This window comes from Larimichthys crocea, chromosome I (genome assembly GCF_000972845.2).
Source record: "Larimichthys crocea isolate SSNF chromosome I, L_crocea_2.0, whole genome shotgun sequence".
Taxonomy (NCBI): Eukaryota; Metazoa; Chordata; class Actinopteri; family Sciaenidae; genus Larimichthys; species Larimichthys crocea.
Window position 1 is genome coordinate 28,571,194 of NC_040011.1, and position 12,873 is coordinate 28,584,066.

Here is a 12,873-nt window from a genome sequence, read left to right on the forward strand (position 1 = left end):
GTGTGTGTGTGCGTGTGTGTGTGTGTGTGTGTGCAGCCTGACGATGACGTGTCCGAGCCTGAGAGGATAAATATTCATACCAAGTTCAAAGACATCCTCCATTTATCGTCAATTTTTAACCAAAATAATAATAATTTAAAAAAGCTCTATACAGTATATGTTTTATTTAAACATTTTAATCCAGTCTGTCGGTTTTAAAAATAAAATAAATAAACATTTTATCACTTTTTTTAACGGTCTTCGTTGCGGAGTGAAATGGGCGGGGACTAACGGTCGCATAGTCAAGATGGCCGCCTTCACTGAGAGGTAAGACAAAGCGGCTCCGCCGCAGCTCCACCGTCAAATTATCACTTGTTTCATGTATTACCGCTGTGTGTGTGTTTGAAAGGGGCCGGGAGACTATCTACTGCTTAATAAGCGTGTAAACACACCGACACGGTTCACGGTTTCACGGCCGACAGCGGCGAATAAAAAGATGACAGCAGAAAAGTCGAGACCCTCTGAATTGAATTAGACAGGCTGGCTGCATCAAGGTTAGCGCGATATCCTGAGCCCCACAGGTCATTAACACACTAATGCTGCCGGACATCCATCTGTTAGCCCGTCTGTCAGGACGGTATTGTGTCTAAACTCAGAAGCTGGGCTCGTTTTCTCACGAACTTCCCGGATTTCCGATTGAATGCTAGCTCACTTTAGCCCGCTTTAGCTGGTGCGTTAGCTTTCAAAGCTCAGCTCAGACAGAGACACGAGGACTGAGTCTTTACACGCAGGCTTTCAGTGTAATGTGAGTAATGTGAGTAATGTTTTAATGAGTGAAGACACGGAGAGCGTGTGTGGCTGCAGCAGGATGAGGAAATGGTTTTAGCTGCCTGTGACTGGCGGTGCTTTTTTTCTGTCTCTCTCTGGAGGACAGACAGAGATCAAAGTCCGGGTTTGTCTTTGTGTGTTTTATATAAGTTAGCTCCTGTATATGAGCTCCAGTTGGACTTGGGGTCCTCTTGTGTAATCACTTGCTCAGCTCACATTAGGTTGAGCAATGAATGAGTTGGACATTTGATTGTCAGTAGTAAGTTTTCGGGGTCTTTGATCTTCTTCTGTAGGATGGCCCCTGTCTTGCTGCTGTGGCTGGCCGTGTCCCTCAGCGGGACGTGGGCTGTGGACAAGGGCAACTTCAAGACCTGTGACCAGAGTGCCTTCTGCAAGTGAGTGCAAAGAAATCATAAATTTTAAAAAGCGAGCGACACGAAGATAAGACACAGATTTATGGTGACGTTTTTCTGTTGGACAGGCGTCAGAGAGCGCTGAAGGCTGGTGAGTCTCCCTATCGAGCCCTGCTGGAGACCATGGAGCTGACCAACACCAGGCTCACCCTGCAGCTCATCAATGACAACAATAAGGTAAATCGCGCACACAGAGAAGCACACTGCTTTAAAAACTGTGGTCTGATGTTGAGCCTGTTTCCAGATCGGCCTCTCTGCAAATTGTTCATGATGTCATGAAAACCCGAGTTATCAGTTTGCCTAATATAGAAAACAACGTGTACTGCTGAATAAACTGTCCCTTGGCTCAACCCATCTGTCGACCTCTACGGCTCCTTTACTTCTTCTCTCTTTCTCCCTCTCATCCTCTCTGTGTTTGTCTCTCAGGTGCGTCTGCTGCTCGAGCTCTACCGTCTCCAGGGAAACATAACGAGGGTGAAGATTAACGAGCTGAAGCCTCTGAAGCCTCGCTATGAGGTCCCAGACGTGCTCATCAGGGAGCCACCTACCGAGCCGTAAGTCTCTAAAGGGTGTTGCTGACTGTGCGGTGTGGGCGGGTGAAGATTTTGATACTCAACCAAAACTGAAAAGGCAGAATTAATATCTTTTAGTCCTGCGAAATCATAAGTATCTCATATTTGGATAGGATGTAACATCAAAAGAGAGTGAAAGGTAGCAGGAATGTTGGTGAATAAAAAATGCTTCCGAATGAAAACGAGTCCTCTTGAAAAAGAGCCAGGCCTTTTCAAATAATTGGATTCTCATTTCAAATCTTCAACCTTGAAGTTTAGTTTGGCTTCACAAGGATTTAATAAGAGAAAGATTTCTGCATTTCTAAGTTTGGAACAGATAGACAGTGAGTAGATGATAATTGAGCTCTTGAGATCATGTTTCTTTTTTAAACCAAATCCTCTCTTTTCTTCCTCTCACCTTCCTCTCTCTCTCTGCCTCAGCCTGTCTCTCCTGTCTCAGGATGAGAACGGGGTGGTCCTGTCCCTGGGAGCGGAGACTCAGAGGGTCATCGTAAGTGCCCGACCCTTCCGGTTGGACATCATGGAAGGGCGAGACGTGCTGATGTCGCTGAACTCTCGCGGCCTGCTGGCCTTCGAGCACCTGAGGATGCGCAAGGACACGTGAGAACCCGCGCATGCACACATGTTTACAAATGCCAAAACCGTCTCTTTTTAATCCACATCCTCACTCAGTGGATGATTTCTATTTTTGTTCCCATGAAATGGTTTGTTTTATGAGTATTGTCTCTGACTCGTTGTTCTGTCCTCTTCTCCCTATCATCCTAGTTTCTCCTATAAAGTAACTAGCACAGTGGCTAGCGTGTGGGATAATATCAAGAGGGTATTCTCTAGGTAAAGACCCTTAAAGTGTGTGTGTATTCTGTTCCTTGTGCTAATGCTGCCAATAGTGACAAGGTGTAGGGACTCCCATCACACCAAGTAAAGTGTTGACCCTCAAATAATTGTGATTGACAGCGAGAGAGGGGTGTTGGTGAGTGTGTGCATGTCTGTGTTTTTAATTTGAACCAGAATGATGGGGTCAATCCAGCTCCCTGGTATCATCCTCATGTTTTTAAAGGATCATTTAAACAATAGCCACTTAGGGCGTTTGATTGTTTTTGTCTTATTTCATGAAACAAAGAAAAAATCATCCAGATAATGAAAAAAACATCCACCTGAATGATGTAGGGTCTTCACTGCCCCGCTGTCTCGTCAGATCAGTGTCTGATTAACTTGATCATCTTCGTAGTGTGTCCCTCGAGCAGATCTAACACTGCAACTGCATGACTGACTGCTTCCTGACCAGTTATGATGTTGTCGTAGTACTGAAATGATTTGTCACGCTTGCTCAGTACGTGGTCAAAGCTAACTGCGGTAGATGATACAATAATGCTAGTGGCAGCAGGTGTTGACCAGTTTAGCTGCCTTCGCACACATGTAGTCTGTGTCTCAGCAGATAGTTTGTCTTTTTTTTTTTTAGATAATGCAGCCTAGTTCCCAACAGCAACCTCTCTCTTTGTGGTTATGCTTCAGTTTGCATTTCAGGTTCAGGGGTAATAATCTCTAAATTGGGACATTTTCTGCAGTTTTTCTGGGACAGTGCCTCCTTTTGAGCTCTAAAGCCGTACTCTCATTATTGCGGAAAAACAGCTTTTTGCAGGAGCTTTCCTCATTGTTGTGTTTATATTGTGCACTGACGTATGAGGAGTGGCTGCAATTTAAGATGGAGGCCTAATAATCGATTAGTGTTACTGAGTGAAACTGTACAATCAGAAATCATCACAAAAAACTCAGTACTTAATTAACTACTGATAATTACTGTTAACCACTTTCTTGGAGTACTACCACATATGTCAACAAAATTGAAGTTGTGTAACGCCTTTTGTGGCTTCAGAGGAAGACATGCAAAATCTGGTAAATTTCCTCAAGTGAGTCAGCGTAGTCTGTGGCTGAAGAAGATTAAAAATGACAAAAAAAATCTGAAGGGGTGGAGTTAGAAAGAGGTCTTATTATCTCTGCTTCAGGCGAGCAGCTTGTGGCTACAGTAGCCACTGCCAGCATAATGACAAACAAGACTGTGTGGAATTGGAAAAAAAGATACCATCTCTGGTCCTGCAGCAGCATTTTAATCTTTAAAAAAAATGTTTTATTTAAACTCCTCACCATTCATCATGTGTCTGTTAAAGTTCTAGTAGTGCAGAGCTAAATGAGTAGAGTATGTAGAAATTAATTATTTACAAGTTTGCCTGTAAGTAAGCTTGAACAGAGTCCTAATTCATCCCAAGATTCCTGTGCAGAGCGACACAACAGCCTGAATTTTTTTTTTTTTTTTCCGCTGTAACGTGAATAGGCTTTCAGAACCCATTTTGGCACCGCTGCTGCAGATCATGCACCTCCACAGCTGTGTGTGACTACCAAATTTTCAAGCAGTTCAAATCTTGTTCGAAGGAGTCTTTGGTGCAGTGCGATGCCCTCAATTACACCATGGTATAAGGGGGATCCACTGGGTACCAGCTGCTACTGTAAGGACCCTTGTGGGTGTTACATGTCGCAACCTCTAGAGGTCCTGTCACATAATGCCTAGCTTGAAATAGCCACAAGGTAGGGAGCTGCTCGGTCCCCTTTGTCATTAAAGTAATATGAGACCTTGTAGAGTATTTGTTAGTTTATGGAGTCAGGGAGCTTTCACCAACCTCCCTGTTTGTATGTCCTTTTCCTTTTATCATAGATTAATTATACTCCCCTTATATTGTTACTCGTCACAAGATAGCATGACTTTGCTAAAGTGAAACCTCTTTCTTTCTCCTATATCGGCTTCCTCACCCCTCCCTCCGTTCCTTGTGTCCATGGAGCAGTCAGGCAGACCCAGAGGCCGAGAAGAAAGAGGAGACTGATCCGGCAAATCAGGCCGAGGTACTACACCCTGAAATACATTTTCTCTTTCCCTCTTCCTCTATGCTGTATCTCAGCCTAGATCTTTTCTCGTAAATTACATTTCTGTTCTCTCTGTTTGGCTGCCAGACGGCGAAAGAAGAGGAAGAGAAAGTAGAAGATGGGATGTGGGAGGAAACGTTTAAATCGCACTCAGACGGCAAACCTAACGGTACTTTTCGGTTATAGTCAATTTAAACTGAACTGTTAATGTGTGTTTTGGTATTATATCTGAAATAAGTGTGAAAATGGTGATGATGTTTTTTGTGTTAACTCACTTTCCCCTCCTACTTTGCCTCCTCTAATTAACTGGTTACTCTCGCCTTTACAGGTCCATCTGCTATTAGTTTAGACTTCTCCTTGCCAGGTGTTGAGCACGTCTATGGCATCCCGGAACACGCAGAGACCCTCAGACTCAAAACCACAGAGTGAGTGTCAACAACAAATATTATTTTTATTATTACATACAAAATAAAGATGGAGTCTGAGACTTTTTGTTCTTCTGTTTCAGTAATGGAGATCCATATCGGCTCTACAACCTGGATGTGTTCCAATACGAGCTGTATAACCCGATGGCTCTTTACGGCTCTGTTCCAGTCATGTTGGCCCACAGTGCCCAGCGGACAACAGGCATCTTCTGGCTCAATGCCGCTGAGACCTGGGTGGATATCAGCTCCAACACAGCTGGAAAGGTATTTCCCCTTTTACTTTCACACTGTTTGCTGGGACTGGGTTTTTTTGGTCAGAAATGTCTGGTAGGCACAAAAGCCCAGTGCCTTACTCACATACTCTCTTTTCTCTCTCCAGACTGTGTTCGGGAAAATGCTGGATTATGTGCAGGGCTCCAGTGAAACACCACAGACTGATGTGCGTTGGATCTCTGAAAGCGGCATCATTGATGTCTTCATTATGCTTGGACCAACACCCAAAGATATCTTCTCTCAGTATGCCTCCCTCACAGGTAGGAAGACGGACACAAAAGTATTTACAGTTATGGTTTTGTCCTAATAGATTACCAAATATAGTCGAGATAAAGTTTGTGTTACTCCCTGAAACCTGCAACCTGCATATCTGTGTAGCCCAGTTTGAGGGGCTTCTTCGGCTCACTTTCTCTCCTCATGTCCTCATCAGGCACCCAGGCCTTCCCTCCTCTATCTTCTCTGGCTTACCACCAGTGCCGCTGGAACTACAACGACCAGGAAGACGTGCAGACAGTGGATGCGGGCTTCGACGAGCACGACATCCCCTATGACTTCATCTGGCTGGACATCGAGCACACAGATGGCAAGCGTTACTTCACCTGGGATCCACACAAGTTTGCAACACCAAAGGAAATGCTGCAGGGTCTCGTGGACAAGAAACGCAAGGTACAGCTGACTAATAATCCAACATTGCTCTCTATTCTTACTCAGTGTTAGAATCTACAATTTTAATCCTTGTACTGTTCTGCTTTCCATCTCGCGTCACCTGAAATTTCAGTAAAGTAAATTACCTGCAAGCTGCCTTTTTATACGACTTTCTGCTCTTTTCTTTAATAGATGGTTGCCATTGTGGACCCTCATATCAAAGTAGACAGCAACTACAAGATCCATAATGAAATCCGCTCTCGCAATTTCTATATCAAGAATAAAGATGGTGGAGACTACGAGGGCTGGTGCTGGCCTGGTAAGAGACTGACGACATCAATTACCAAAGCAAAGATCGTCATTATTAAAATGAATGTTTCTCTCTGACTGTATTCTCTCGCTCTCTCTCCGTGTGACTCATGGTGTTTTTTTAGGAAGTGCCGGCTATCCAGACTTCACCCGTGCAGACATGAGGGACTGGTGGGCCAGCATGTTCGCTTATGATCAGTATGAGGTGAGTCTCGAGGACACTACACGTGCATGTGTCTTTCTGTAACGCAGGACAATAACTGAAGAACCCTTACACTGATGAGTATGACTTCAGATACTTTGTTTAACTGGGAAAATGTCACCTGGCATCATTAGTGTATTCTCATACGAGAGCTGCCAACTACAGCCCCAGTTTTCTGCTATCGGCCACTTCACATTCGTGATTTCTGTGCCCAGCTTTAGCGAATCTATTTTGGATTGGCCTAAAGTCTTACATCCACAATCTCTGTCTGTCTCCAGGGTTCCATGGAGAACCTGTATACATGGAACGACATGAATGAGCCGTCCGTCTTCAACGGGCCAGAAGTCACCATGCACAAGGACGCCATGCACGGAGCCTGGGAGCACCGTGACGTGCACAACCTGTATGGCTTCTATGTGGTGAGTCCGCACAGTTCTGTAAAATATTTACCCAAGTTCTGTTTTAATGTTGATATTGATGTAACTACTGTCACGTGGAGAAAATGATTTTAACTTAATTACAAATTAATTGGCAAAATCAAATGGCCCACAGCCATTCAACTTTGGCAGCTTTGGACATCTTGATGTTCTGCCACCATTTTCCAGCAGTTGGAATGAAATGATTGTGGTGATTTATGATTTTAAAATAATCTTAGTGACATGATTTGAAAAAGAACCAAAATGAGATGATGACACAAACGCCCTCTGCTCCACTGATTATCCTGTGTACAACCTGCAGCAAATGGCCACGGCGGAGGGTCTGATCCAGAGGTCAGGAGGAGTCGAGCGACCATTTGTCCTGACCAGAGCCTTCTTTGCCGGGTCACAGCGCTACGGTAAGCCCCCTTTTTTTTAGTTCTCAAATGAAACTAGATTTTAACCAGAAAACTAAAGCCAGCACACTGTAGCCAAAGATTGAATATTGATGAGAACCCTCTAACCCTGTTGGCTTATGTGCTAGAAAACTTTTAGCACAGGAACTCGAGTGTTTAAAGTGTCTGTGTGTGCCTGTAGGAGCTGTGTGGACAGGAGATAATGCTGCTGAGTGGGACCATCTGAAGATCTCAATCCCGATGTGCCTGAGCCTCGGACTGGTTGGAATCTCATTCTGTGGTGGTGAGTAGTATCGAGCTCTACAGTCTGCTGTTACACGCCTAGTTTGTCGCTACATAAAATGACAAACTTAGTCAGTACAAAATATTCAGTGAACTGATGAAAAGTTGTCTGACTTTTAAATCTGTTTTGTTTTTTATATTCATACAATGCCTCATTACCCTCATTAACATGTTTTGCCCGACACTCAAAATCATCGCCCACAGAGTCACAAGTTTAAATGCAACAGTGAAGTAGGGCTGTCATACTTCCTGAAGGAAGTAATTGCATCCGTCAGTATTCTGAGTGTTAACGTTGTCATGGAAATGTGCACTGATAAACTGCATGAGGTGTTACCATGGTGAGAACACAAGTTCCCTGGGTAATCACAGCTATATATATAACAGTTGTGTAATACATATGAAGCTTGTACTCATGATAACATGAAGTGTTTTATTTCAGTGCACCAGCGTTAAAAAAGCACACACTTAATCCTCCACTTCTGTCTGTCTGTCTCATAGCTGACGTTGGTGGCTTCTTCAAGTCTCCAAGCACTGAGCTGCTGGTGCGTTGGTACCAGACGGGGGCATACCAGCCATTCTTTAGGGCCCACGCCCACCTGGACACACCTCGCCGTGAGCCTTGGCTGTTTGGACCTGAAAACACAGCACTGATCCGTGAGGCGGTGCGCCAGCGCTACACCCTCCTGCCTTACTGGTACCAACAGTTCTACCACACACACCAGACCGGAGAGCCCGTCATGAGGTGAGGGTTGGGCAGGAAACTTTGTATATGATGTTTTCATGTTATGTTGCCAGTAGTGGTGAGTTTATTATCACCAGAATGACATGAATTTAGTTTAATCCATCAAATGCAGACATCACTACCTATTTATCTTGGGTGTCTAACTAGAGATCATTTTCTTCTGGCTTTTTTGAAGTAGTCAAACCAAACCGCTGTGTGTTTTTAAAAATAAGTGTACACTTGCCTTTGCGAAAAATCCTGAGCTATAATTGTTCCAGTAAATTATTTATAAACAAAGTAATGACCCAGAACGTGTACCAGCCTCAATTAGAAAATGAAATGCAGCAGCCTCCTAAATTTTTAATTCTATAATTACAAATCAGTCTGACAGTGTGGAGCATTGTCAGTACTGCAGTATACTAAAGAACAGACAGGAAAAATGTGAAAAATCTGAATATTAATTAACCAAATGAACAAAACTACATTCCTTTGAATTCAGTAATGTTCTTTAATGCAGATGAAAGTATCATAGAAACATGCTACTCAGCTGACGAGTCTCTCTCTGTCACAGACCACTGTGGGTGGAGTATCCTCAGGATCCTGCTACTTTCGCTCTGGATGATGAGTTCTTGATCGGTGAGACACAGAACTCTAAAACTTGTTCTTCTGTCAACTGGTTTAAATGTTGAACCTCAATCATCCGTATCTGAGCACACTGATAACCGTGTACTGCTGCTATTGTCATACGTAATGATGGCATGTGTTGGGTGTGAATGACTTCTGTTGAGCGCGAGAGCAGCTGAGGTACAAGAGGACAAACTGGAATGAAGACTTGCAGTCAGTCACAGTAAGACAGACGTGGTTTTATCAGGTCCACTGACGTTATTCAACGTGTGCTGCAGGGAGAGACTTGTTGGTGCACCCAGTTACTGAGGAGGGAGCCAGAGGAGTCACCGCCTACCTACCTGGAAAAGATGAAGTAAGAGGACACAGCTGTATCTTTCTGGCTTTTTTTTTTATAGGACATGGTGTCAGTGACGTGAATGTAGTCCTGCACCTTGCAGAAACTTTGTCTTAACCTGTGTGTGTGTGTCCGTGTCCCTCAGGTTTGGTTTGATGTCAACAGCTTCCAGAAGCACAACGGAGCCCAGAACCTTTACATCCCTGTCACCATGAGCTCTGTAAGACACACAAACATCCACATTTCACTGCCCTCTAATACTTCTTATTTTGGTCCTTTTCTTATGGAGCTCTTTGTCGTCTTTTCAGATTCCTGTCTTCCAGCGTGGCGGCTCCATTATTCCCAGGAAGCTTCGAGTTCGCAGGTCCTCCACCTGCATGGAGCACGATCCCTACACTTTGTACGTGGCTCTCAACCCCAAGGTAACTCAGTTGTACAAACCCTGCAAGGCACAACTGTCACCCACTGCTGTTTGACATGTTTGCGTGCCAAGTGTCATTGTCACATTTGAAGTTCACAAATCTTTTGTCTGACAGAGAACTGCAGAGGGAGAGCTTTACGTAGATGATGGCCACACCTTCAACTATGAAAAGAAGGAGTTCATCCACAGGAGGCTCTCCTTCGCCAACAACGTCCTCTCCTCTGTGTGAGTGATTTTAGACTTTTAGATATTTCAGTATAGATCAGATCTTTATCATCATGAACATTAGAATACTTAGTGATTAGTGACACTAAGATTTTCTTTGCTTTATAATTTTAATATGGTAAAACCTTGTCTCTGATTGGTCCACAGTAATCTGGCTCCAGATGCCCACTTTTCCACCCGTTCCTGGATCGAACGCATCATCATACTGGGAGCCAGTAAGCCTGGCAAGGTTACCCTCACTGCTGGTGAGTGCCATATACATGACATGACATAACATGTCAGCAAGGTTGATTCATTAAAAAATTATGAACTGAATGCTGCTTCATGAATTCTGTTGAGATGGCCCCTAGCTGTTTCAGAAGGGGCGGTTCAACAGGTTTGATTCCACTGACTTGAACATTTCAGTGCAACAGTCTTCCCAGTAATGTTAAACTGAATGCATGTGAACAGTTTGAGAGAGATGGTCGTTCAATAGTCGGAAAGTGTCTTTCATACAGTAACTAAAGCAGCATGGAGGTAAACCTGCCCTCCGGTTTGGGCCCAGTTTAATGTGTTGATGCAGGTCACTCATGAATATCATCTTTACTTCTCAGGTCTCGGCTGTTCATGTACCAACAATCCAACTACTGCCGAAACTCACTTCCTCAAGTTATAATCCTGAATGTTTTTGCTCTGTCTTGGAGCTCAAACACCATTGAAACTTTGTGTGAAACACTTGAACTTTTTCAGACAGAGTTTTGAAGAAGTTAAAATGTCAGTTAGAAAATGGCTTTAAAATGTATTGCTGGTTGTAACAGGGTGTGAATGTTTTCAACGTGTGTGCTGGAGGGTGTTGTTATCGTGGGGGTGCAGTTTGAGTGGCTGAGAGTCAAAGACAAAGTTATTACCGCAGAATTTTATGAAGATTATATGTTCAGTGATGCGATTCCTTTTCTGGGATGAGATCACGTTCCTTCTCTCTAATCAGTCCACTTTATCATCTGTTCTGCAGGTGCTCAGGAGAGTCAGCTCGAGTTTGAGTTTGACGCCTCCATGTCGGTGCTGACGATCCGCAAGCCTGGCATGAACGCAGGGGTGGACTGGACCGTGAAGCTCCAGTAACCATGGAGACAGGAGGGAGGAGGAGGATGAGGAGGGGAGAAAATGACTGAACTGAACAGGAGGAGAGAACAGACACGAGGCTGACTATGACTAACTAAAGCAAGACAAAAGGATAGCCACCGAGAAAAATAAAGGACATAAACACACACACGCACACACACCACATTTAAACACACGTGCATAAACCCAAGTAGTCGAACTGAGCCACATAATGTCTCTGCCACGTCCCTCTTGTTTTCAGTCACACTGTAACACGCAACAACAAGAAGGCTTAGAACTAGATAGATAATTTATGTTTCTCACACTTTTCAGAAAGGTGGTTACTGAGCAGCTTGAGCCGTGTCATTGTAAAGATTTTTGGGGGGGTTTAAGAAAGAAAACATTCAAGCACTCTTTGTTTTGTTGTTTTAATTGTCCACTTGGTTGTCCATCCATCCAGCCTCAGAAGAAAGATCACTGTGGGGGGGGGGTTGTTTGAAATTGAAATTGAAGGTTCACATTCAAAGCACATGCGCCACCTGCTGGTGATTCCCTTTCTGTTTCTGACTTTACACATATTCAAAAAAAATTCATTCCATCCCTCCTCTTTTTTAAGCCTTGCGTTTCAATCAGCTAAGAGGTCGACCGCCTTTACCCGTGCCACAGTTCATGTAATTTGGGGGCGAGCTTGCCAACAATCAGCTGTGTAGCTCTGCGCTTCACTTTCGTCCTGCAGTACTTGAGTTTGATGCCACAAATTGGAAAGAAATCACCTTTCTTACCAATCCTGGCTAGTGTGAGTGAGGGAGTGATCGAGTCGTTCAACTGCTGCACAGAGGGGGGATTTTCAGCTGTTCTTTTGAACAAACTTGGCAGTGGGGAATCGCTTCAGGGGACTTGAACCACTGGTGTTTGTGGATCATCCTGTCAGCATACTTTCTTTTGTTTTATCAAGTTGTTTTTTTCCCCAACATTGTTTACTAGATTATTTTTAATGCACTTGAGGAAGAGTAAAAATTGTTTAGATTTTCATGTGTTACTAGATGTCGGGACCGTCCAGAATTTCCAGTGTGTCATTTGGATCTTAATGAACAGGTCAAATCTAATCCTTTTTATAACGTGTTTCACTAACAAATAGCATTTTCTTCTGGTTTACACAAAGAAATCCTGAATGCACACTGAGCTGTCGTGAATTTTCAAATGATTGTGTGGAGGCTCTGGATTGCATCCTGACTAGTCGAATCATCTGACCTACTTAGGAGTTTGTTTAATGAGTTTGTCTTGTCCTTGATTGTTTTTATGATCATAAATGTATATGTTGCTACACTTTTGTTGGTGATGGCTTGAATTGGTGCAAACGGAAGTGAAGGAACGGGCTTCAGCTGTCAAAAGTTGTCAGATGTACTCTAAAAAGATGAGACCAAGTGAAAATAAAGTTGACCAAATGTAAAACGTGTTCTGATTGGATTAAGAGAGCTCTTCATTTGATGAGAAACTGTTGTTTATTAATTATTTGTTTATGTCTGTTTCACTTTTTTTTCTTTTCTTTTTTTTTTAAAGCAAAGAGAAGCCGGTGGTTTTTGCAAACTGCCGGTCGTAAAAACAGACAAAAGCAAAACTAATTACAAGCAAGTAAAAGTCTGGCGGGCTAAACGCTCGCTTCCTTGCACAAGTCTGAAAGAGTTTCTCGGGGTAGTCCCTTGTTTATTTTACACTATGGCCAGCAAATAAGAGGGAAGATGACATTTACATGTGCACAAATGCCTAAATTAGAACCAATGCTGGAGACAAT

The 12,873-nt window shown here is 43.5% G+C and overlaps 1 protein-coding gene across 3 annotated transcripts; it reads left to right on the forward strand.

Annotated features, from left to right (window-relative positions):
- The first annotated feature begins 212 nt into the window (after positions 1-212).
- ganabb (glucosidase II alpha subunit b) lies at positions 213-12,533 on the forward strand. Of its 3 annotated transcripts, none has more exons than XM_027281570.1 (25): positions 213-306; positions 1,101-1,202; positions 1,289-1,397; positions 1,647-1,774; positions 2,213-2,392; positions 2,558-2,623; positions 4,627-4,684; positions 4,793-4,874; positions 5,034-5,130; positions 5,214-5,394; positions 5,510-5,663; positions 5,834-6,069; positions 6,241-6,367; positions 6,483-6,562; positions 6,838-6,978; positions 7,298-7,394; positions 7,573-7,674; positions 8,172-8,415; positions 8,966-9,030; positions 9,297-9,373; positions 9,501-9,575; positions 9,664-9,777; positions 9,892-10,001; positions 10,149-10,246; positions 10,993-12,533. In XM_027281570.1, the coding sequence occupies exons 1-25, from the start codon at positions 287-289 to the stop codon at positions 11,100-11,102; spliced, it is 2,853 nt and encodes a 950-aa protein (XP_027137371.1). In that variant the 5' UTR covers positions 213-286; the 3' UTR covers positions 11,103-12,533. The 3 variants fall into 3 exon arrangements, with proteins under 3 accessions (XP_027137371.1, XP_027137373.1, XP_027137384.1); XM_027281583.1 differs by lacking the exon at positions 213-306 and adding an exon at positions 331-533; XM_027281572.1 differs by lacking the exon at positions 2,558-2,623 and having other exon boundaries at positions 214-306.
- The last annotated feature ends 340 nt before the right edge of the window (positions 12,534-12,873 follow it).

Bases quoted from the DNA above. Each gene is read 5' to 3' on its own strand.
- ganabb (XM_027281570.1), top strand. From the start codon at position 287: ATGGCCGCCTTCACTGAGAG. The intron at 1,203-1,288 runs GTGAGTGCAAAG...TCTGTTGGACAG, and splicing joins GACCAGAGTGCCTTCTGCAA to GCGTCAGAGAGCGCTGAAGG. The intron at 1,398-1,646 runs GTAAATCGCGCA...TTTGTCTCTCAG, and splicing joins TCATCAATGACAACAATAAG to GTGCGTCTGCTGCTCGAGCT.